Source organism: Taeniopygia guttata, chromosome 5 (assembly GCF_048771995.1).
Source record: "Taeniopygia guttata chromosome 5, bTaeGut7.mat, whole genome shotgun sequence".
NCBI lineage: Eukaryota > Metazoa > Chordata > Aves > Passeriformes > Estrildidae > Taeniopygia > Taeniopygia guttata.
Window position 1 is genome coordinate 25,263,442 of NC_133030.1, and position 24,999 is coordinate 25,288,440.

The 24,999-nt window shown below is 46.2% G+C and overlaps 1 protein-coding gene across 4 annotated transcripts in view; it reads left to right on the plus strand.

The window, feature by feature from the left end:
* The window catches only part of PRDM11 (PR/SET domain 11), a 45,099-nt gene that overhangs the window by 11,761 nt on the left and 8,339 nt on the right, over positions 1 to 24,999 (plus strand). For all 4 annotated transcript variants that reach the window (XM_030274139.4, XM_030274138.4, XM_030274141.4 and 1 more), the window contains exons 2-6: positions 6,315 to 6,433; positions 6,816 to 6,919; positions 7,815 to 8,077; positions 8,873 to 8,940; positions 23,768 to 23,955. In XM_030274139.4, the coding sequence (XP_030129999.4) occupies positions 6,318 to 6,433; positions 6,816 to 6,919; positions 7,815 to 8,077; positions 8,873 to 8,940; positions 23,768 to 23,955 (739 nt within the window). In that variant the 5' untranslated portion in view covers positions 6,315 to 6,317. The remainder of the gene's footprint in view (positions 1 to 6,314; positions 6,434 to 6,815; positions 6,920 to 7,814; positions 8,078 to 8,872; positions 8,941 to 23,767; positions 23,956 to 24,999) is intronic.

Sequence of the window (24,999 nt, forward strand, 5' to 3'; positions counted from 1 at the left end):
GGGAATTTGGTGCTGTGGTGCCCCATCCTGTCATGTCAGTTGCTGGTCTTGGGCAACTTAAAACCCCTGGAAACTCTCACCTCTCCCTGCTGTAAAACACGTTTAAATTTTGTTATTTTGAAGCTTACTCTCCAAGCTTCTTCAGAAAGCTGCAGAAAAACTGGTGGTGTTTCCAGATATCTTTCTTGGAGTCCTGACCTTCTTCAGTGTTTTCAGAATTTGAAACTCAAACAAAATATTTAATATTTTCAGTGAATTTATGCCTCCTGGGTAATTGGGTAATTGACAATGAGTTAAATGACAGTGAGTGTCTGCTCAAATCCTACATCATGTGTGACCTATAATTTTCACTAATTAAGTGTGAATTTGTGACTGCTTCATTGTGTTGCCAGGTGTGCTGGCTGCATTCAGCCCTGCTCTGTGGTCATCAAAGAAGAGCCCTGGCCTTGCAGCAGGCTGGAAGGCAGGTCACAGGGACTTGCACTACTGCCACCAGCCTTTGCTGTGCCAGGACACTGCTCCGCTGCACACCCAGGTGGAGGACAGCCTCACCCACAAAAATGTACTTTTGTGGAGAAAATGCTGTGGCAACTGTCTAGGCAAAACCGGTTTTCCCAGTGGAGCATTGGTTTATATCTGTCTGTGGAAAGTGGTCATCCTCAGAGCAAGCCGGTCCTCCCTATTACTTTGTAATCTTTGATCTTTCCGAGTTTGTGCTGGCTCTAAGCATGAGCTGCATAGCCAGCTGGTACTTCAGAAAGTGATCTGAAGTGGCTGGCATGGCTGAGGACCTTGGTAAGGGCATCCACCTCAGGGAGAACAGCCTGGGTCTTCCACGGCTGTATGGGGGGCAGCTCAGAGCCTTGAATGCTGTGCTTTATTCCCTGTTCTCAGCTTGTCAGTAGCTGACTGTTCTGGATTACTATTTCTGGTAATAGTATGCAACTGTAGAAGAAGTGTATGAACTCATGTCCATCTTTCACCATGGGCCTGCACTTCATAATGTGGTACAAGCTATGCAAGATCTGCCTTAAAAGAAGAGGGGGTGACCTCCAGAAGGTCAGCAGTGAGAAGCTGATTGAAGGAGCTGTGTGCTGAGGAGGAGATTGATTCCTATATGGCTGTTTCACATGAAGGAATGTCCCAGTCTGGGAAACCTGCCAGTAAAATGTAAAATTAAAGCTCTGTTTTGGAGGCCGATCCATTCAGATAAGAGCTTGTGACTGTTAACTAATAACTACGAGAGTGGCAGTGATAAAGGCAGCATACTTGAGGACAGGAATTCACAGGTTTGTTCATGCTTAACCCCATTTGGAGGTTTTTTCCTGCATTGGAGATTAATAGCTCAGATGTTCCTGTGTTTTCTACTTCCCTGATTTTGAGCAATCTGGCAGAGCCACCGGAGATCTTAATATGTGTCATGCAGAAACATGACAAGTCCTTGCCTGACAACCTTGTGTGGTACGGCCTGTGAACCCAGGGATGATCCAGGGATGCCTCTTGGGATTTGTAGCAGTCACGCTGGTGTCCTGGGTTTGCCAAGGACCTCTGTGCACAACTGCCTTTGCTGTCCAAAGCACTTGATGTTGTGTGCAGACAGCACCTGGGTCATCACAGCATCCCTCTCACCAGGGATTGGCGTTGCTGACATGCTGCTAGGATGTTGCAGTAGGCTGTGTGCCCACTGAATATTGGGAGGGCTAAATGTTCTGGTAGGCACAGGGACATGTGCAGATGAGGCCAAGTACACCCTGGAAATACTCTCAGCAATAAGCAAGGAGCCTGCTGTGCTTATGCTTACGTGCTGCTTCTCCACATCATCTGAAATGTTTAGAGGCTCCTCATATTTGGGTGATAGAACAAACACAATTATAAAAACTGCCAAGAAAACCCCAAAACAATGAAGCGGAGGGAGTGAAAACTGCAGAATGTGAACTAGACTCTTGTAGCTGTAGAAAGCTAAAGGGGGAGGAGAAATGGCAAGAAAGAGGAATTAATGAGCAGTGAAATTACAAAAAATTAAACACCACTTTGAATACATCAGAAGCTAAAAGAGTCCTAAAAGCATGGTCATCTGCTGAAGTCTGGAACTGGAGAAGTGTCGTGTGTTTTTTTTCCTGGAAGAAAAGATAGAAGGTGTTACCAATTATAGCAGCAGTATAATGCTCTGTGTTGTAGCAGTAGCTGGGGAAATTAGCAAATAGCAGCTACTATAGCTGCTATTTGCAGTACATTTTAAAGTTTGCGATTCTGGCTTACTTGCGTCCAGGGACTTTAAAAGGCCTGGCTGAGCAGCGCTCTCTGAGCCATAAATGCTAATTTAAAAATAATTTTAAAAAACCCAACATGTATAATGAGTTAGATTTGAAAAAAGGTTGTCTGTTACTCATAAGCAAGTAGGCCAATTTCAAGTTTAACTGGGTACATTAAACTAGGCTACCCGCAGTCTGATGTTCACTTCCAGTAAAATAATGTAGCAGCTGATATGGATCAGATTGGTCATGAATTAAGGGGGTATTAATTGCAATAATCAGTCTCTACAGGTTTTTTTTAGATTGTTCTTTTCTAACATAGATGATTTATAGCAACACCAGATGATTTTCTGATGTTGCTATAGTTTTACTAAAGGTAAAACTGTTGATAAGTCTAACATGTTTAGTGCACTGAAATTGTGCAACAAGTCATGAGAATAAATAGGTGGGATGATTCAGTGTGTCACACACACACACTGTTGGAGTGAGTCCAGAGGAGGAAGGGCCATGAAGATGATCAGAGGGCTGCAAAGACAGGCTGAGAGACTTGGGATTGTTCAGCCTGGAAAACAAAAGGCTCCAGGGAGACCTGATTGCTGCCCTTCAGTACTTGAAGGGAACTTTTAAGAAAGCTGAGGACAGACTTTTTGGCTGGGCCTGTGGCAGTAGGACAAGGGGGAATGGCTTTAAACTGAAAGAGGGTAGATTTAGATTAGATATTAGAAAAAATTTCTTTACTGTGAGGGTGGTATGGCATTGGAACACAGAGAACCTGTGGCTGCCCCATCCCTGGAAATATTCAAGGCCAAATTGGATGGTACTTTGAACAGCTTGGTCTAGTGGAAGCTGTCTCTGCAGTGGGACTGGAACTAGACAATCTTTTAAGGTCCCTTCCAACCCAAGCTATTATGTGATTCAGTACATAAAAGGAAACCTGACTAAATAAAAGGTCACAGTGTGGCAACAAAAGGAGCCCCATTGCTGGTAGTGTAGGAGTCTCAGCTGGAAATGTTTTGGTTTTTGGCTCAGTTCTAATAAAGAGGCAGAAATCAGTTAACAAGTGATAGGATGAGAGGAAATGCCTTCAGGTTGCACCAGGGTAAGTTTAGATTGGAAATTGCAGAAGAGCTATCAGGCATTAAAAAAAAATTGCCCAGGGAAGTAGTTGAGTCCCCAACCCTGGGAGTTATTTAAAAGACATGTAGCTATGGCACTTGGGGATATGGTTTAGTGGTGGACTTGGCAATGCTAAGTTTATGGTTGGACTTGATGATTTTAAAGGTCGTTTTCAGCGTAAATTATTCTATGATTTAATGGTGGACTTGGCAGAGCTAGATTTACTTTGGACACGATGATCTTAAAGGTCATTTGCAGCCTAAATGAGTCTCTTGATTCTAAGATTGTTGGTGTCTTGGGAAAAAAAGCACAAACTTAATTTGGATTGTGTTTGTGGGCAGCATAAAATCTGGGCAAGTTGCAGGTAGTGAAAAGAGGAGAGTTAATGGTGAACTTGGGCCAGCTGTGTGCTGGGTGGGACAAGGAGTTGTGTGACGCTCTTAAAGCAGTCACCTACTCTCAGAGCAGGTGGGAGGGCTGGCAGGATGCGTGGTGGCCTGGGAGCTGTGGCAGGAGCAAGGGCTCTTACAGCAGCACAGTGGTTCGCTGGAAACAGAACCCCAGCTGAAAACAGAACCCCAGCTGGGCACGGTGACCAGAAAGTGAATGCAGCACTTGGACACAAACACGGCAATCCTGAGCAGGGGCAGGGAGGGCGTTATCTCGGTGCAAGGTGCTGCTCCTGCCAGTGTGCTGCACAGGAATGTTCCTGATAAGTAGGAGGGAGTTCAGGGAGGACCAGGAGAGGGGCGGGCTGCATAATGTGCTATACAGTAAAACAGAGCTTCATGTGTAAACACAGTGTTTCTTTCTCCTTCCTTTTCCCCCTTTATTTGGAGCTGTGCAGTAGTTTAACCAGAGCTGAAGGAAGCACAGTGACCTTCTCTGGTAGGTCCGACTGTGTCATTGCAGGGTTTCTCTCACTCTGTAAGACTCCGTGGGGCAAGAGTGAGAAAGGAAAAGTCATTTTATCTTCAGAAACAAAGGCATGCATCTCTTCCTGATGAATGATTGGGGCATGTGGGTGTTTTAACTCGGGTGTCCTGTCTGCCAGGCTTCCAGCACAGGTGGTTGTTCTGACTTAAAGCATCTGCCCCACAGACAGCATCCACCTTTCCTGTGAAAGTGCAGGCCCCACAGCTAACCAGCACTGGCGCAACACTTACCTCTTCTTGTCTTTTAACATTTTCCTGCTCCCCAAGCTTTCTCCCTCTTCAGCTGCTTTACTGCAGACTTTGCAGAAAAGACTTTTTCTTCTCTGAGAAGGCTAGGTAGGCCCTGATTGCAGCACTGGCTGCTGTATGGGTACAGGACTGCAGAGCTTTCCTCTTGCTCCAGAGAGCGCAGACAAGGGACTCAGCCTGCCAAAATAATGAGCCCTCCTTTGGCCTTATTATTGCTTTTCTTCTGAATGGCTGTGGTAATTCTGAAAGAAAATGTGTCTTGTTTTGGATGTCCTGTATAGGCTTAAAAGTGCATGTGTTTGCATGTGTCTAGTTGTACTTACGCTGGGGCTTTGCTTTCAGACCACTGTATAGTATTAAGTAACACTCCTTGACAAAGGTTTGACAAATGTCTTTCAGGCTGCACACTGGCATGTGAGAAGTTTGATTGGAAAAACGAATCATTTGTCCCCTGGCACAAAGTAGAGCCAGAGAGGTTGGGAATGGCATTCCTTCTTGCGGTAAATAGGGCAGAAATGCAGACCAGACTTCCATTGTGTTCAGGCCCATACAAGCATGTGTGGAATAAGAAAATTCCTGTCTTCAGGGGTTTGTGAACTTGAATTTAGAAATACCCCGAGCCAAGTTTCCCTGATGGAAGTGGTGTGATGAGCTGTGGAGGCCCCTCTGTCAGCACTGCAAGGATGCAGCATAACAGAGCATGTCATTGGGCATGGAAGGGACCATCACAGGGGATTTGGGGGTAGCAGCTGTGAAATCTGTCTGATCTGGTGTGGTACCTGAGATCAGACAGTTTGTGTACCTTAGAGGAAGTCTTAAGATAAATGGAAATGAAGAGATGAGCAGCACTCTAATTTATTAATTTTCTCACACTGAGATGCTTTTATGTTTAATCGTCCTTCCAAAAATCTAAATTAAATCCATTCCAAATTATTTTCACTTGACATATCTATATTTTCTCTTCAGCACCACCCCATGATGGGAGGGGGAGGGAAGTGTTATTGTTTTGGAGCTTGCTGTCCTTAAACATCATTAAGTGATTGATGATTCTGTGCAGTGCCTCCTGGCTCTTGTGTTGAGCAGAGGGAGAGGTATTTTCAGTACAGCAGCCTTGTGTGCCAGAAGGGTGGTGGTGGCTCAGCTCTGGCTGCTGAAAAAGAACATCACAAATATGATTTGTGTAATCTTGGTGGAGTCCCAAAGGGCGCTGTAGGCACTTGCCTGTTCCTCAGAGGTGTCTAGAGCACATAGAAAGCTCTATCTGCAGGGGTGTGGTACACTGTATTCTGTTCCTATATGGAGACCGGTGTATGTAAGGTTTGTAGGCAGATCCTTGTTCAGTGCCCCAGTTTGCATTCCTCTTTCTTGTCCTTCTGCCCCCAAAGACTTGCTCTGAGGTAGTGGTGCTCTGTGTTCCCATAGCATAGCACACCCATTACTCTTAAATTCCATGTGCAATTGGAAATCCTGTGTGTGTTTTTAATGGGCTCTGTGAAGCATACTTCAGATTCTCCATACCTCAGGTCGTTCTGTGGTGTCTCACGCTCTTCACCTGACCTGCAGCTGAACTGCTCTTCCCTCCCCAGTGCAGGAAGAGGTTTCCAAGTGCACCTGTGGGTGCTCTGGTGTGTGATGGCGACTCTTGATGCCTGATCTGCTGGCTGCATCCCGGCCTGGGGAAGAAAGCTGTGGTTCCTGGGGGAGCAAGGTTGTCATTTCTCAGCTACTCATATCTCTACTCCCTTCCTTCATTCTTTTTCAGAACATGAGTGAGAACTTGAGGGACTGTTTGATCCAGACCCAAGCTTCCTTAGGGGAGATGGTGACGATAAAAACAGAGGCCTGCTCTCCACACCGGGACCAGGAGTATGGACAGCCTTGGTATGTTGCCGAGCTTTGGTTTGATGTACTCTAACCCCTTCTCTCCACCTACCTCCCAGCTTAAAGGTGGTGTTGAGGAATATACTTGATCTGTTTGAAGTTTTTAAAGCTCTTCCTTGTGAGGTCTGCCTTGGGATGTTTGATAGGAGTGGTTGCCTACTCCTGTGCACCTATTCTAGCTGAAGCCGTTTTCTGTTGTGGGCTTCAGCCTTACAGATCTGATACACCAGATTTTGGCAGGTTGGGTGGCAAGTTTAGTTAATTCTCTGCTACAGTTTTGGGACTGAAGGAGTTGGTTAGGCCCCATTGCTTCAGCTTCTCTCTGTGTGCAGTCCCAGCATCTTGCTAGGTTAACACCATCCTTCTGTTGTTTCCTTCTCAGCTCTGGAAGGCCTGACCCACAGTCCATGGAGATGGAACCCAAGAAACTGAAAGGGAAACGGGATGTAATCATGACCAAGAGCTTTCAGCAAGTGGATTTCTGGTGTAAGTATCTTGTGAGTGGGGGAAAAGCATCACTGCTGCTTGTGTAGACTTTGCCCCTGTCAGTTAGGCTCAGGAAGAAGGGGGGGAAAAAAAGCCAGGGATAAATTTACATTCTCACCTGAAAACACTGGCATGGTTGGTAGGTAAATTGTTGCACAAAAGCAGCTCGTCCATGAAGGGGATAGGCAGAAGTAGGGAGGTAGGAGGAAAGCAAGCTGGATATATGAAATTGTACATTGCAAAACCCTCAGAGTGTGGAAGACCCAACGACTTGAATTCAGAAACTACAAAGGGAGCATTGAGCAGATGACAACTCTTTCCCTCATAATCTGGAAAGAAAACTGGTGCCATTTATGTTGGCATATCTACAAATTACCAACTGGTAGACCTGCCTCTCTCTCTGGACAAAGGACAGGTGCTTGGGATGCTGTCTCTCTCCCAAGCACAGAATGAAGGCTATATGATGAGGATATTTGTTTTCAGGGATGCTTGTTTTACCTCCCCTCTGATGTGTGGGGAATCAAACCTTTTGGTTGGAGGACTTACTGCTAACCAGGGATGTGCAGGGAGCCCTCAGCCTCTGTCTCTGCAGGCAGTGATGGAGCCTTTCCATGTGTGTTCAGCCATCGGTGGCAAATGCATGCAGGGCACCAGGGCTCAGGCAGGTGCAGGTGTTTGTAAGGGAGGTGTGGGTTGGGGCAGAGCCTGTGTTGAGAGGCAGAACAAGGGAGCAGCCAGTGAAGCATCTCTGTGTGTGTAGGCTGCAGTCTTGGGGGGAGCTCAGGGGGCCAGGGAGAGGACAGGGAGCTGTCCTGAGTGCTGTGCATCCGGTGTGCTACAGGAGCCTGTCCATCATGTCTGCCCTACCTAACTCCTGTTTCCTTCACATCTGCAGTCTGTGAGTCCTGCCAGGAGTACTTTGTGGATGAGTGTCCAAACCATGGCCCCCCAGTGTTTGTGTCTGACACCCCAGTGCCCGTCGGCATTCCGGACCGGGCAGCACTGACCATCCCGCCTGGAATGGAGGTGGTTAAAGAGCCCAGTGGGGAGAACGACGTGCGCTGTATGAACGAGGTGATCCCCAAAGGTCACATCTTTGGGCCGTATGAGGGGCAGATCTCTAGCCAGGACAGGTCTGCAGGATTCTTCTCGTGGCTGGTGAGTGACAAGTTTCCCCAACTAAGTGACACCTCAGCCATGCAGTTCAGAGTTGGGGAAGTCATGGGCTTGTGGAGCCTAACCTTAGTCATCTTCCCCCTTCTCTGAAGGTCTTCTGCTGGCCACATGGGCACTACATCAGCATCAACCTGCTGTAAATATTAGCAGCTTAAGGGTATAGATAGATAGATGATCTAGAGATTGCAAAGTTCTCTCATGGGCCTCTAGCACTCTTTCCCAGCCTGCCTGACCAGAGGAGGTGGCCAGGAAGCCAGAAGAAAGATCCAGTCCATCAGAAACTGATCTACATGCAGATTCCAGCACTAAAACTTTTTCCCCCTCATACTAAACGACTTGGTTAGCATATGAGATAGAGATTACTGGATCAACACATGTTTATTATGAGAATTACAATGTGGGACTTGAGTTGTTATTGGGAAAAAATGGAGAGCTGCTGATGTGAAACGCTCCTCACACTTTTCTGTCTGTAAAATAAATGTGTCTCAGCCCTGTCCCAAAAGGGAAGTTAATATTTTTTATCCCAGGATTGTCAATGATTTTGTCAACTGCATCCATAGTTACAGATACTTGTACTTAGAAAAATGACTCTCAGTTCAGAGTAGCCTCTACACACTCCAGGTCAGCACCCTGTAGTACCAGGAGAGCTGAGATTCACAGCATAGAGTTTCACACCATGACTCAAGGCTAGAACTGAAGCAGTGATTTGAGATTCATAGACCTTCTCCTGCCTGGATCAGCTGGTTGACGTGCTGCATCCATTCTCTTGTTCCACAGATCGTTGATAAGAACAACCGCTACAAGTCCATTGATGGGACAGATGAAACCAAAGCAAACTGGATGAGGTGAGTCCAGTTCTCTTCTGCTTTCCCTTTTGGGACTGTCTTCCAGAGAGAGGCCATCAAATACTCCTTACTGTTTTGTGTGTTGCAAAACCAAACCAAAATGTTATCACCATTTTGCAAATGGTATGTTTGTACTCTTTCACTATTCATTGTAATGAGTATCTTTGATGTCAGATTCAAAGAAAGGGTCTAAAATAAGACAAGGATGTGTATAGGGAAGATTGCTATTTTCTGGAATGAGAATAAATGTTAAAGATGATCCTGTTGATCCACTCTTACGAGCACTGACATGTCTCACTCCATTTTTTTACTCATTTTTTTGTGTTAAGTTCAAATATTTGCAAAATGCTTTGCATTCCCCCCAAGGTAAATTTGATTCTGTTTGGGTTTTATTTTTTTGTCGCTACTGATTTGGGAGACACTAAAAGAGCTGCATTTGAAGCAGCTGTCTGTGCTGGGTGTCGGTTGGCAGTGTCAGCTGTCCTGGGTGAGGAGAAGGGCGAGCTGGGCCCAGGAGAAGGGCGAGCTGGGCCCAGGAGAAGGGCAAGCAGGGAGAGGAGAAGGGTGAGCTGGCCCAGGAGAAGGGCGAGCAGGGAGAGGAGAAGGGTGAGCAGGGAGAGGAGAAGGGCGAGCTGGGCCCAGGAGAAGGGCGAGCTGGGCCCAGGAGAAGGGCGAGCTGGGCCAGGAGAAGGGCGAGCTGGGCCCAGGAGAAGGGCGAGCTGGGCCCAGGAGAAGGGCGAGCTGGGCCCAGGAGAAGGGCGAGCTGGGCCCAGGAGAAGGGCGAGCTGGGCCCAGGAGAAGGGCGAGCTGGGCCCAGGAGAAGGGCGAGCAGGGAGAGGAGAAGGGCGAGCTGGGCCCAGGAGAAGGGCGAGCTGGGCCCAGGAGAAGGGCGAGCTGGGCCCAGGAGAAGGGCAAGCTGGGCCAGGAGAAGGGCGAGCTGGGCAACTGAAGGCAGAGCTGCTGCAGGTGCTTGTGCTCCCTGTGCTGGCCCCGCGCCTCGGCAGAGCAGCCTCAGCGCGGCTGGCCCTGCAGGGGCAGCTGCAGCAGGAGGGACCGCGTGTGACCATGCAGCAGAGTTTCAGGTGTTGGCATAGTTGTGCGAAACGTCCGTCACCGAGGCCTCACACGAGTGGCGAGTCACCAGAACAGGACGTTGCTGTGCGGTGAGGCCCGTCAGAGCAGTGCTGCTTCTGTGGGGAACTTTGGAAGTGGTTATTATCAAGAAGGCATCTCCTACAAGAGTAAGGCAGGAGTGGGATTACCTGGTTTGTTGGCATGGATGTCTAGGATTTTCAGTTAGCCCTCATTATGGGAATAAAAAGCATGAAGTACAGGTAAATGCAAGATTGACCTAACTGGTCGTATCTGGTTGCACCACTTGTGGCCATTTCAGTCTTCACATGGATAGCAGCTGTTCCGACATTTATGTTCATAAAGTTCAGCAAAGGATTTTATTTTTGTGTAAGGATTCCAGCTGTTACAGTTGTCACTGCTGGATGAGATAAAATACTAGACCAGGTCTGTATTCAATGAGCTGAGTCAGTGAGGTATTCAAGTGAGGCTGGAGTCATCAATTCAAAAAGAAGCAGTGATACAGTGGAGAGGTAGGCAGACATATATGTAGAAGTAAAGAATGCAAAGTTCAACAATCTGCATAGATCTTGATCTTTGTGATCTGCATGACAGTGAAGCGGGGGCAAAACACAGTCTTGGAAAGCAAAAATTTTATGATGAGCTCTTCTTCCTACTGCTGTGAACATAAGTTTGATGTCTGGATTTAAATAGGCATTACTCATGGTGCTAATACCAAAGAGCAGAATATTCTTGCCTAAACTTGTATTTGCCATGGTTCAGTCTCAGTCTGAGTGTGGCCTGGGCCATTGTGTACAGCCTTGAAAGGGATGGAGGTTATGGCTTTGTGGAAAGGGGATGTTTGTGATCCCCTTATGGGAACGGTGTATCAAAGGGTCTCTGCAGGCTATACCAGTCTTACTGACCTTTCTGATTTTACTCTTGAAAAGTGCTTATAACCAGTAGTATTATGTAGAGTCTGACTGACAGTTCAGGTGGCAATAGGAGTCCTCAAAAAGCCTTGATTTTGTTTGTTAGCACCTTTTAGACTAAGGTGTGCTCAATATTCTGTGCTAGAACATCATCTGACACTGAGATCACGCACAGAAACCATGCTTGACTTCCAGGACGCTGTGGACAGCGCTCTTTTTGTTTTTCAGATGGTGTTCTTTGCTATCACTCACAGATGGAGTGCTTTGCAAAGCAGATCTACTCACCTTCTGGGTAGGTGGGTATGGCATGGGGAGGGCAGCTTGGGCTGACTCCTCTCTCTTCTTGTAGATCTGGCTATTGTTTCTGTTGTTTGAATACCACACCTGAGTCCATTTTCATGTTGCCTGAGGACAACAATATGTACACTGCAGCACTTAGTGGTTTAATTTCAAGTGCCTGTTTACCCAAGGCAGTGGATGACAGGAAGGAAGGAGTAACAAGTGCAGCAGATGGCATGGCACTGGTAACATCCTCTTGCCCTATCCCTCATCAGTTAGTTAGTCAAGACAAACTCCTGATGCTGGGAGCATGTTCTCCTAAGCTGGCTGCTGGCACACGGCATCCTTCATCTCTGTCCAGAGTAAAGCCCTGCTGTTTGCAATACTTATGAAACTCTGTGCCTTCAACATATGCAAACATCTTCCTCTGTTTTTATTTTTCTGGTGGCTGTTTACAATGGATTGCAGCAAGCAAAATTAATGCTTTTTTGGACACAAACTGTAAATTGCTGCTGATGGCAGTTCTTGGGACTTCTGAAGGGTTGCCAAGGACCATCCATTTTCCTGGTGGCTTCTGAAGAAATTCTCATTCTCAGCAGTTGGTGTCCTCTAAAAAGAATGGATCTGACAAAAAACCAAAAGTAATTCAGAAAGTCCAGGAAAGTCCATCCTTTTGTGTATCACTTTGCCCAGAGCCAGATGTAGGATAGAAACTGGCAATGCCTAACTGAATTGTTGAAGTGTAGTGCCTCATGTTTGGGGTTTCCGGGATATTTTGAGCATTTATAGTCCGTAACCCTTCACATGTGAGTTCTTGAATTCTTAGGCTTTATAAATTCATCCTTTGCCTTAGCCAGTGTGAAAAGGCTGAAGCAAGACTTTCTCACTGCTTTCTCCTTTGCCTTCCTTTCTGCCCCCTTTCCTCTCCAAACATAGTGACAGAGATCATGGGGAGACAGACTGTCCTGTAAATCTTCCTGTATCTCCTTATAATGAAGGCATCTGTGATTTGATTTTTCATTGAATAATGGAGTTTGGAAGGGAGCTCTGTTCAGGTGTTCCAATAGCCTGCTTAAAGCAGGACCAACTTTGACTAGTAGATCTTCTAAGTATGGAGCTTCTGTTTCAACTTTACAGGACCTTTTAAAAATAAGCATTTAAGAAACAGTCAGGGTTACTGTGACTTCCCTTGTGTTCAGGGTGAGTAAAAGCCACCAGCCTATGAATGTCATTTTGTTGAACATCACAAACTGATTTCTGCTACTTTATCTATTACGGAGTCAAATTTAAGCAGAGCAAAGGGATCCTAAATTACTGTGGGGCTCTGGTCGCCACAAAGCCCTGGGAAAAATTGCATGCTTATTTCTTAGAGGCCAAGAAAAGTGGAGTTGATAGATATTTTTGTGGGGTAATCATTAAATGCCTGCTATTCAGTGTGTCTTGCACTTCCAGAGTAACCTGGGCTGAGGTGTGAATTCACAACCTCACAGCTGGGGCTGTTCTGGAGCTTGCTGAAACCCTCATGGCATCACCAGAGAGGTACTTGTAGATATCAGTGACTGCCTCTAGGGACATATGGCATGCTAGAGGAGAAAAGGATCCCTCTGATAGTAACACTGCATTTTTATTAGGAGGAGGTTGATGTGCCTCTTAGGAACCTAAGGTTAATTGAATTTGTGATTAAAACTGGCCAGAGCTCATTACTTGATGTGTGGCAAGTTTGCTATTGAAATATGTAAGTTAGATTGTTTTGAACCAAGTCATGCTGGAGTATATGAGTAGAAACACTAAAATCTGAATATCCAGGCCTACCATAAGCTGTTCTAAATGCACTTGATGGGCTATCCTGTCTGGAAAGAGTAAACAGGGCTCTAATTCCCCATCGGTGCAGCTTTGCTGGTGACAGCAGCTGTGTGTTTGGCAGAGAAGAGGGGGCACCAGGTTTTGTGACCCCATGTCTCCAGAGAGTGCTGTTCTGTTCTGCAAGCCATTCCTACCCAGAGCACTTTGCAGAATATTGTTACTCCTGAGCAGAGCAGCTTATCAGTGGAGGTTTGTTGCCACCTCATGGAGGCATCGATGATACTGTGCAGTCATGTGTACCTGATGAGGAGATACAGCAAGCCCAGTTTTGCTGAATGCAATAAAAGTCAAACTAAATATTCCCTTGCTCAATATCTTGTGTAGCCTTTTCCTTTCTTCTCATGTTCAGCTGGGAGAACTCTTTTTTCCTTTTAAGTTTGGTGAGTTGTTTTGTTGGGGATTTTTGAGATTCAGGGTAGCAGGTGCTTTGCTGGCTCTCCATCATTTCATTGCCATCTTCTCTAAATACTCCTTCTTTCTCTCTATAAACAAAGCTCCACCAAGACAGTATCTCAACCATTCATTTATATTTATTCCCATGAAATGCATCTGTGCACTTAGGTCCCAGCTCTCCCTGATGTGGCCTGGATTTGAGCAGCTTCTCCGACTGGTTTTCCAGCTTTAACCAAACTGACACTTGCCCTGATGGAAGGCAGCAGTGTCAGTGAGACTGATTAAACAACAGTGTTAACGGCACTAGGAAGGAACTAGAATGACATGGGTCAGCACCTTTCTGTAGGTTCAGACAGTCTGTTTTCCTTCCTTATTGAATAGATCTACTGCCTTTTTTTTTTTTTTTTTTTTTTCCAATAACAAAACATAGTTAGGACTAATGTTTTGTTTATTTTTATAGTTTTCTTTTACTGTGGCTGGAGAAATTAACACACACCCCCTTTGGATAAAATTGCTTTTTCTCAGGATGGCTGCCTCTTTTTCTCAGTAGGCTGAGGCTAAATGTTGTTCATTTGAAGCACCAGAAACTGGGTGCAGGCTCATGTTGGTGGCAGTGACAGAAAGCCTAGCCAGGAAAATCAAGTAGGTGGCCTCATTCCTTTTGAGAACAATAGGAAATGGCAGCCATTTCTGGGTGAAACAAGAGTTTGCTATGAAGCAAACAAATGCTGGATGTAGACTACCCCAATGCTGAAAAAAGAGATCTTTCCTTAGGGAAAGCAAGTTGCAGAAGTTGCCCACCAGTCTAGTCAAAACCTACCTACCCTAAAAAAAATCCAGTTTGATGTAGCCTCTTCATGACATCCTGCAAGTTGTAACAGAGAGGCTGGTGTAAAAGTTTCTATTGCATGTTATGCCAGGTAGAACAATAAGATATGTTTAAAGCCTCTAAATTTCCTCTAAGTTTTGAGAAGTGTCACATTAGAAGTGTCACATTAGAAGCTAATTCACTGCCCTGATTGTGACTTCTCAGGTTTTTTTCTGTGTACAAACTGTGGCAAGTGATGTGAGGCTGAACTGAAAATCTCATGTGTAAGTCAGGGCATCAGATGATGTGTAAAATTTGTAACTTTAAAGCTGAGAAGGCTCCTTCACACTTGTGTTGCTTGGTATTTTTTTTTCTTAAGCTTGAAAAATGCCTTCTAAAAACAAAACAGCTGCCTTTTCCTGGTGAGAGGTTGTTGTGGGTCAGGGGAGCTGGATCCCATCAAACTCCTCTGCCCCAGTACTGCACTGGCCAAGTGGTTGGATGCAAGGGTTGCTTTGCGCTGATTTCCTTTTACCCAATTATGCTTTGCGGGATGTTCAACTCAAGGAACATGGCTGAACGAAAGAGGAAGCCCAAGTTTTCCAAGGAAGAACTGGACATTCTGGTCACTGAGGTGACCCGAAATGAAGCCATGCTGTTTGGGAGGGACACAGTGCGTCTATCCCATGCTGACAGGGACAAGATCTGGGAAGGCATAGCCAGGCAGATCACATCAGTCAGCCAAGTCCCCAGGTCTGTAAAAGACATTAAACACAGATGGGACGACATGAAGAGAAGGACCAAGGACAAACTGGCACTCATGCAGAGGTCCCTCTCCAGCCCTGGCGGCGGGGGGCAGCCCTCAGCCATCGTCCTGACCGCCCATGAGAGAGCCATCGAGTCGGCACTGCATTCGTCACACCAGAGGCACAGCTGCCGGAGAGTGGATCTGGACGTGGTTGGCAGCCTGTACACGAGCTGTAAGTATCACTGCCTTAACACCTCTTTGTTTTGTGCTTGCATATCTCAGTTTGACACCAGAAGAGCATTGTGTGTTGTGTGAGATGGCTGGGTTGCCTGTCCTTCTGCTGGGGTTGGTTTCTGCTCTGGTGGTTGTGGAGTGTTGAGATGGACTGTTTCCAAGTTTGTGTTTATCTAGTTTTTTTCCATACTGTCGTCTGAGAGTAGATGATGGATTATAAGTATGAACTAATCCTACAAGTGAGGGAGCATCTGTCGCCGAGGTATGAGCTGCCTCTGGTCTGTGGAAGAAGTGCTTGTGGAAGGATTAGGATATCTTCACCCTGATAAAACAGCAGTGCTACCAAACTGAAAGGCATCTGCCTGTTGCTGATGGATCACTTCCAAGAGAGCTTTGAGGGTCTCAGTTATCACCGGTGTTCATTGCTGAGGTTGGGCCTCTAATGATTTCTCAGTAGTGGTCAGAAGGATCGGCATGAACGCTGTGAAAAAGGTAGACAATAATGACTCCTTCTTCACTGGTTTTAAAGAAACTACTGGCCCTGCTTTTGAAGTTAATCTTACACCACAATTCTCAGACACCTGCCAGTGCTCAACCATAAGCTGCTTTTGTGCAGGTTCTTTCCACAGTTTTGTACACAGTTTTCTTTTGTGGAGGTGCAGCTTCTTGTTTGTGAGCTTTTAGGTATACAAAGGCGAGAAGGAGGTGATAGCTTCTTGGGAAGTGAGTCAACTAACACCTCATGGGTGGTCCTCTCCTACCACACTAGGTCTGATCTCATATCTGAAGTTAGTGGGAAGGCAAGGACAAAATCTTCCAAAACTGACAAGGTGGGACTTGGTCATTCTTTGCATCTATCTTGGAAGCCAGTTGCACTACCTATTTCAGAGGTAAAAAGAATTCAGGTTATGTAAGGAAATAGTGGGCAGCTGCACCAGGTGAAACCTTGTCTCTTTTTACTCTTCACATGCCTGTACCTGTGAAATGGCACATCACTAGATATTTATCAACTAATGAGAATTTTCCCATGGCATTTTCCTTTAGTTTTGATTTTGCATCAAGTGTATTTGCCAGATTAACATAGGGTCCTTTTGCTGCTTTGTCTGATTGCCTCATTGTCGTAGTGATGCCAAGCCACGCAGTGGCTTTGCAGAATAGCAAATACAGCATCTACACTCTTCTCAGTGCAGAGGATGGACAGGAAATGACGGAGGGACAGGATTTTTCCATGAGAAGTCTGTGTCCCTCCAGAATATTTGTGCTAGCTACCTATGGGCCTGGGGAAGAGAAGTCATTTCTAGTGTCTGAAAAAGATACATATTCTAGTAATGAACAGTTCTTTGTATAGAATACCACAATAGCTTGGTTCACCCACTCTCAGGTTTCTCATGGCTAAACTTGTCACACAGATGCTAACATTGCAGCACTTGCATGTTCACTTACGCATTAGAAGCTACAGACTTGTCTGAACTGGCAGACTGGGGGGAGGGGAATACTCCTTTTTTCCACATTCTTTGAGATATCCTGAAACAGAAGCCAGTGTTGAGAGGGATTTCACATTAATAATTCATGCTTTCTCTTCTGTTTAAGCTGATGAAGATGAAGAGATGCCAGGCACTTCTCAGGAGCACCACTTCGCTTCGCTGCCAAGGGCTGGTGCAGGTGTCAGTCCGTTCTCCAGGCCCTCCTTGCTTCGCACTTCTTCCTCATCAGAGCCCTCGGAAGCTGCCGGCCAAAGGCAGGAGCTGCACTGTCCATCCCCACGCACCACCTCGGCCTGCAGGCCCCCGCACCCCCGCACAAGGAGCCCGCCCCTCTCCAGCTTCGACCGCCAGCTTCTCCATTCCCATGCACAGCAAACAGACCTGTTCAGGCAGTTCTGCCAGGAGCTGCTGGCCATTCACAGGGACATGGCAGATAGCATGCATGCCATCAGCCAGAGCATGGCTGACCTCACCAGCCAGGTCGGCCAGATGTGTCAGACACTGACAGAAATACGTGATAGGGTCCAGGCTTTCCACAGGCTACAAGATCCAGGGTCCTGTCTGCAAGCAGCTTGCTCTAAACAACCCCCTGAGCCCAGTGCAGAGTCTAACCAAAACTCTCTAAAACGGACAACTCCTGCACAGGCCACCAGGTCACGAAAAAGAAAACATCATTTTTAGTCTGTTTAATATAAAGTAAAGAAGGATGCCCCTTCCTGAGCTGCTGCATGTTCTCATGGCTTCTCCATGTGTATCAGTATTCTGTGGGGAAGGTCAACAGCTGATGCAACCCATCATTCCCCTGCTGGCTAACAGAGCAGTATGAATATGGCAGCTAATTGTGGGACTGGCCCTCTGCAATGGCAAAGAGGAATCTCAAATACTGTAGAGTTTGGAATGTAGGACATCTTTGGGTTCATAGAGTTTAAGAGTTTTCACTGGCTTCCCCATGCTTTAAATGCTGTATAAACTAAGAGATGCAATAGAAGTCATTATCTGGATCTCTTCCTATGCCTGTGAAATATTATTTACTGAAACAGCATGCTGCAGAGATCCCTTTGCAATCAACTCACAAATTTATCCTACTACTGCATTCCCATCCTCTTCCTGAATATTAGTATATGCAGTATGTGCAGAAATTCAGCCTTGTGACGATGAAAACTCTTATTGATCATTGCTTTTATCTTTCCTTCAGCAATAGTGGGCTGTCTAGGGCTTCCTGTGACTTACACACAGCTTTGGGGAGAGGAGTGTAAAAGCAGAGCTTGTGCAGGGGAGGGCAGAAGGCACGATTCTGAGGACAGGTCTGAGCACCATGGGGTTTAGACTGCTGAAAAGGGTTGCAAAGGCATAGGCCTTTGCAAGGATCCTTCAGTGCCACATGCACTTGGATTAAAGAGTTCAACTTTTGTTTGCTCCAGTCTGAAACCCCTACCTTTCACAATTGCAGTTAAAATACAATTATTTCATCATATGACAGCATTTAAAGATAATTATATCATATTATTTTCTTGAATGTTGTCAAATCTTTAGTTTTGAACTACCTCATCCCTTCAAAATGTGGGAGACTGAACAGAAACCAGAATAGATGTAGAGGCCTGCTTCTGACATCAAGTCAGTTTGGTTTTGTTTTACTTGAATTCTGTCAGCTTCAGTACAGTTACTTTGCACTTAGTTTTATTTAGGGTAGGATCTGTTCTGTGTTTTACTGTCATGAAGGGTTTACAATCTAAATTCACAGCTGCATGGGTTGAAATCTTAAACATGTTGGTTTTATACTGCTTTCTTTACCAATATAGATGCAAGAAAGAACAGTGTTACAACAATTTAATTGCTCTAAAGCTGTGTGAGGTTCTCATGTACAACACTGAATCTGGAACTAGGCTTTAATTGTGTCACTTCAGGTGGTGATAATGTATGTGGTAGCTCTTTTATAATATGTCTGTTTTCTCCTTAATTTTCACCTCTGGATCTAGCATGCTGCCCCTATCTCTGAAAAAAACCCAGACCATTATCCCAATAAGCTTCAGCAGGGAAAAGGGTCAAGGTGTTAACCACACAGCACACCATGCTCTCCAGGCTATTCTATTGTATCTGGAGGTTGGTTGCAGGACACTATTCCAATTAAAATTGAGTGTGCATCATCATGCCATGGCTGGGCTACAGACTTGGCAAAAAAGTTACAGAAACTGCTGTGGAATTGAACATAGGCAGCACGGTGTAGCAGAAGGATAGCTTGTTTTGTGCGGGCTTCAAGGGTCATCTTTAACCTGTCTGGCCTCTGCTTTGAAAGTATAGTGCACTAGCTTCTTTCCTGAAAAGTTAATAGTAATTTATTTTTAGTGGTGCAATAAAAGATTGCTCAAGGAAGTAGTAGTCTGGCAAGGAAAAAAGCCTCATTCCTGAGGAATGACCTAACTGATTTAATGAAGAGGACATTCCCATTAGTGCTGATGCCAGACCAGGGCAGAACTTACTCACCTTCCACTGAGGATGTCTTTTTACTTCTGTTGAAACATTCGTATTCTGCAAAAGTCACAGCCTCTCTTCAGATGAAGGGGAGACTGGGAAATGTGACAGAATGGATCTAATTTATGAATCAGAGAGAGTTGAAAAAAAGGTGATATGTTTTAAAGGCTTGCTGAGTCAATATAGTGCTGCTGCTATATATTAATAATAGTATTTTATATTTTTAATCATATTTGATCTCTACTGATGCCTTCCCATGGGTATAGTGCTAAGATTAGCTCCTTTGATGTTGTTCAGGGGATCCCTTCTGGGAAGCCTCAGGTCTGCAAAGGGAGGAGACTCCTGCAGGTGCTGGGCACTGGAGGGAGTTACCGTCATTGCTGCAATCAGTTTAACCACACAGATCTATTTACAGAGAGCATCCTGGTGCAGGATGCACAGCCCTTAATGCAAATCCCCAGGTCAGGAGAAAGGACCTTTTACTATAAACTGCCTGATGTCTCGCCCAGTTTCCTCTGTGGACTATTACAGATTGGCCCAGATCTGGGGACATACCTCCTGCCCTGTGTAGACCCCTCAGTGGAGTGGCTTTTCTGTACTGGCTCACAAAGGATACTTCTTCCTGCACCTATCATGTTAACTGGCTGTTGAAGTAAGTGTCTGTGTCAAAACAAACTGCTGTGCTCAACTCCAGTATCTCCATGTCTTGTACATGCTGAAAAAATTATCTCTTTAAAAGTACTTTTGTTAAGAATGCAATAAATATATAACACTTTTAACACAACTGCTGTTGAGTCATTTGTTTCTCTCTACAATTTTTGCCTGAGGTGGTAACTAGCCTGTCACAGATGTGGGTCTCCTGGAGACACTTGGCATCAGAGCACGGAGGCAGAGTTTATGGTTATGATGCCATCAGCCTGGGCTGGTGGCTGCTCTCTTGCATGGGCTCTCCTGCCCTGGCTCTGTGCCCAAAGTTGGTTTGGGAAAGGCCAGTGGCTATGGAGTGGGCAGCAGGGAGCCATGAGGCAAGTCCAGGGCAGTAGTGGAGGGGAAAAGGGGAGAACCTTGAACATCATTCCAGCTGCAGAGGTCTCCTCCCTCCTCACCATCTCTTCTGGATCCTCACCGGAGGCTCTGTACTCCTCCTGGGGAGGAATGATCCCAGCTGTAGAAAAAGAACTTGACATTTTTCTGGGCATGCTCATTCACATATCAAAACTTGGGAATTTGGTGTTCTGAGTGGGCTGGGCCTTAGTAAAAATGAAATAATAATTTTTATTTGCTGCTAGCTAGAGAGTCTGTGGGAAAGGTGGTCCTGCAGAGCAAGGTGCTGTGCCTGTGACAGCTGTGGGGTTGATCCTAGCTGCAGTAGCTGCAGATGAGTCAGAAGTGGTCTCCATTGGTGCCATGTCTGGTCCTGAGTAGCCTGGTCAGGAACTGTGGTGTTCTGGAGGCTGGCCTGTCCCCAGGACTAGACAGGACATGAAATGGATTTGTGACTGGTGGCAATGCCTCTCTGCAGGACCAGGTGCAGCTGAGGGTGTCTGGGTCTGCTGAAGGAGCAGTATGACTGCTTCTCCTCTGAGGATCACAGGATCCTCTCTTGGGAAACCTGCTCTGCAAGCAGAGCCTTGCCCATCAGTGTGCAGTGCTTGGGTCAGTCTAACCATGCCTGTCCTGGGTGTCCAAACCGAGGTAGCCCCCTTTATTCAATCCAAATGGAATATTTGGCATTGGGAAGGGGACTGGACACTATGCAACCTTTGCAGGAAGGGTGGGGTTGTTCAGGATGTGAGCACTTTGGCCCTGGGGATATATATCAGTGAAGGCTGATCATGCAGTCTCTCATCAGCAGGTAGTTTGTGCCCCTGGTTCACCAAGCTGGCTACACTTGTGTGGAATGATTTTCTCCATCCTTGGAAAGCATCTGCCTCTCAGCTATGGTGTGCAGTGGCACTAGGTGTCTCAGACCAATACTTGGAATGTGGGGTTTAGGCAGTCCTTTGTAACCTGTGTCTTTTGTGCCTCTGGGGAAACGAGTCTGGGGCTGGGCAGCACTGGTTCAAAACAGTTTCTTTTGTGTGCATGATCTCATCCCATTTACTTATCTCAGGGAAGTCTCACAGATGAAAAGCTTCCTTATTAGGAGTGTAAACCACTTGCTAGCTGGGTGCAGCTGTGAGGAAACATGTTTGTGACTGGTTATCCCAGAACTCTCTGTTGGGGGCTCCTGAAGAGAGTGGCTGTGCCAGTGGCTGCAGGAGGCTGGATGAGCAGCCAGGCAGCATTTGCTGCAGTGTTGCAGCAGTGCTGCAGCTCATGCCCTCCAGCCTGCACTCTCCTCCCAGCTCCCTGCTGCTCCAGCAGGTGGCCAGAGCCACAGGATGCGGGCAGCAGAGCTGAAGGATACTCAGGCTGAAACATGGAGGGCTGTAGAGGCAGGAGAGCAGTGAACAGAAAAAGGTCATGCTCATGCTTAACAAAATACTTCATAATAAAAGTGAGCCCTGGTGGGAATAGTTAGCTTCCCGTTCAAAGTTGTATTTTCTACACCTCACTGTCAAGTGCAGTTTGCTGAAAATGCACTAGACCATCCTGCCACCGCTGCATGAATTCCTCGGTGCCACTGGCTGTGGACGTGCAGGTCATGTATGTTATATTAAGGATCTCTGAGTGACTTTAGGTTAGTAAATCTTCACAGGGGCAGCCTGATCTGTTGTGGATGGTGGGATGCAGAGCAGGGTCTCTCCTTAGCTGGTGCTAGGAGGCATCCTGACATTTTGGTTGGACTGGAGAGAGCATCCTCTAGGATCTCCAGTGCTTCAGGGAGAGACTCTCCTGTGCTGCAAGGCATCAGCACATTAGTGTGTCTCAAGGGTTGTGTATCTCATGGCTGGCTGAAGGCCTGATACACCTTTTGAGGAGTGATAACTTACACACAGAAGCAACAGCCTGGCAGCTGTGTGCTATTGCAGGACCTCCTTCCCACCCCACTGGTCCAGGTCTCTCTTCTTCTCAAATACACAAACTGGTACTTCAAAAGTTCCTTTGTTTTGTGATCAGAAGTAAATATGGGTTAATGAAAGCCAATGTTGACAGTACCAGTCTGCTGTTTAAATAATTACTGAAGATGGCAGAGAATCCTGGGTAGCACACATTAGGAAAATTACAACTGCTTGTAGGCACATGCACAGTTGCTTAACATTAAAACCAGAGCCTCGGGCAGTCTGAGACACTGCCACTGCAGACTTGTTTTCTGTGTTTTGTGGGAGGTTTCACCAAGATTGTGACCTTACTTGTGTGGGTTAGTGGGATCACATGAAGGTGGACTTGTGTCTTTATCTGTGCTAGAGATATGACTAGAGAAGGTAGAATATTCAAAAAATTTGACAGATTTCTTAAGCCAAAGGAATACCTGTATATACATTAGGGAACTTAGGCAAGGACTAATAGCAGCAGATGTCAGAGGAGCCACATGCTCCCCTGCAGCCCCCTTGCCTTTGCTGAGGTTGCTGCAGCAGGGCATGCTGAACAACAGAGGCAAATGGTGTAAGAGAAAAATAAGTTTTAGCTATGAGCTGTTCACGTCTGATTTGGGGTCTACACATGCTGTGATGGGGCCTCCTTCCTGGGTAGGTCTTGTGAGCTCATGCTGATGGCAACTGGAGCCAGTATTACCAAGCCTTTTTCATGTCCTATAGCAGGAATATGAGGAGTGTGAGAGCAAATAATATGACCCTAGTGATAGATCTCTGTCTTAGCAAGTTGCACAGAGGGCCAGTTGCTTGGAGTAGGAATAAATACATTTCTGCTGAGCTGAAATGAAGCTGTTTTAAATCAGGAAAATAAATCCCATGCCCTGAAAGTGATCTTTTTGTCAGCACTGCCAGGAGATCCCTACAATGTGGTGTTGGGGTTTCCACTTGCAGAGATGAATTGGGTTTTTTTGTCACATCCTGCTGAACTCCAAAGTGCAAAACCTTCCAATACTGGCATGACCTTGACAACTAGCACATAATCCCATGCCCATTAGATATCCGTGTTTCTGTCCTTAGAATCTCAATTCTGCTTGCCTGAGAGGACAGAAGCAAGCAAATCTGTTACCAACTGGAAAAGGAAGGCAGTGTTTTCAGGAAACAGACAGGCAGAGGAACCCTGCCATATTTCCAGATATTCCTGAGGACAAGGGAGGGAGCCCTGGGATGTAAAGTGACAGTGGGAGTCCGGAAGTCCTTGTTTCCATCACTAGGCAAAGATATTTCTGACTGGGAGAGTCTGTCACCCTTGCTGGCAGACATTCTTTCAGACTGGATGTGCATTTGTGTCATCCCCTCCTCAACAAGAAACATTCCCACTGGCTTAGTGTTCCCTGGGTGGCCATGCTTGTTTGCACACCATTGCTTATAACTCCATGCTTTCCAGCCTGGCTGTGTTGAAGTCTCTCTCCGAAGGTCATTCTGGCTTCTTCATGGTTGTCATTCTGATGCAAGGGGGGGCACAGGAGAGAAGTTTGTGCTTCACACCTGCCTTGTCCCCTTGCCCTCAGATACGTCATCATCTCCCGGGAGGAGAGGGAGCAGAACTTGATGGCCTTTCAGCACAGCGAGAGGATTTACTTCCGTGCCTGCCGAGATATCCACCCTGGGGAGAAGCTGCGGGTCTGGTACAGTGAGGATTACATGAAGCGGTTGCACAGTATGTCCCAGGAAACCATGAACAGAAGTTTCACAAGTGGTGAGTCCCTTCCCTTTCCATCCTCTCTCCTGATCCCCTCAGGCTGCCCCACAGTTGGGCCAAGTGTTATGGGTGAAGTAGGTTTTGGACAGGCTGTGTGAGGAGAGCTGCATTTCTAGAAGCAGAGCACCTCTGGGTGGATGCCCCCAGCTCTGCCTGGCATAGATGGATGGGTGTACAAGAAGAGTAGGATACCCACAGTCATGGAGATTATGAAAGAAAGATTTGTGCTGTGATGTGTCACGTCATGTGTTGTGTTGTGCCATGCTGTGTGTGTGTGTGCTGCAAGGGCCTGATGCAATGCACAGGGATCACAGAGCACCCCTGTCACAAGACTTTCTGGCCCAAAGATTGCCAAGCTGATGGTCCTACAAGACAGCATTAGGTTTTTCCTCTGAACATGCTGGCTCCTGTGAGCAGCCTGTTTGAGGGAGCTCTGGCTGGTTTTGTGTCCACATGAATGAGATTTCCTTGGTGTGTTTGTATGTCCATTTTCCTCGTTTAATTTATCTCCTCTTTCTTCAGAAAGATAATTTGGGATCAGCGCGACATCAGCTCCTTAGTCTCACAACCTTAGAATGTGTATACAACCTACAGGAGGCTTTGTACTTGTCACACTGATTCTTCCTTGGATAAAAATTGTTATCTTGTCTAAAGAGTAGCAATGTTGAAACAAACCCAGCAGTCCTTTGGGCCCACGTATTGTCAGCAGTATAGGAAGCTTTAGAGGAAAGCAAAAATTCTTAATGGATCTGTTCTTCTGTACAATGCTGATATCTGAAGTTAATTAGGAGCATTTCTTTCCAGTCTAGATGCAGAATGGCAGGGCCTCAGAGGGGCAGCCACACTAAATATAATTTGTAATTATGATTTCTGAGTATATTATTACACAGCTGCTGTTGCTGCCTTGACTTGGTAAAAGGTGTCTCCTCTTCAGTCATGGGGTGGACAAGATGTCCTGAAAAAGCTGGTTATCTCTGTCACCTTAGGGTGGTTATGCACTTGCAGTGTTACATCATGGTGGCTGTATTTGGGCAATTCCCA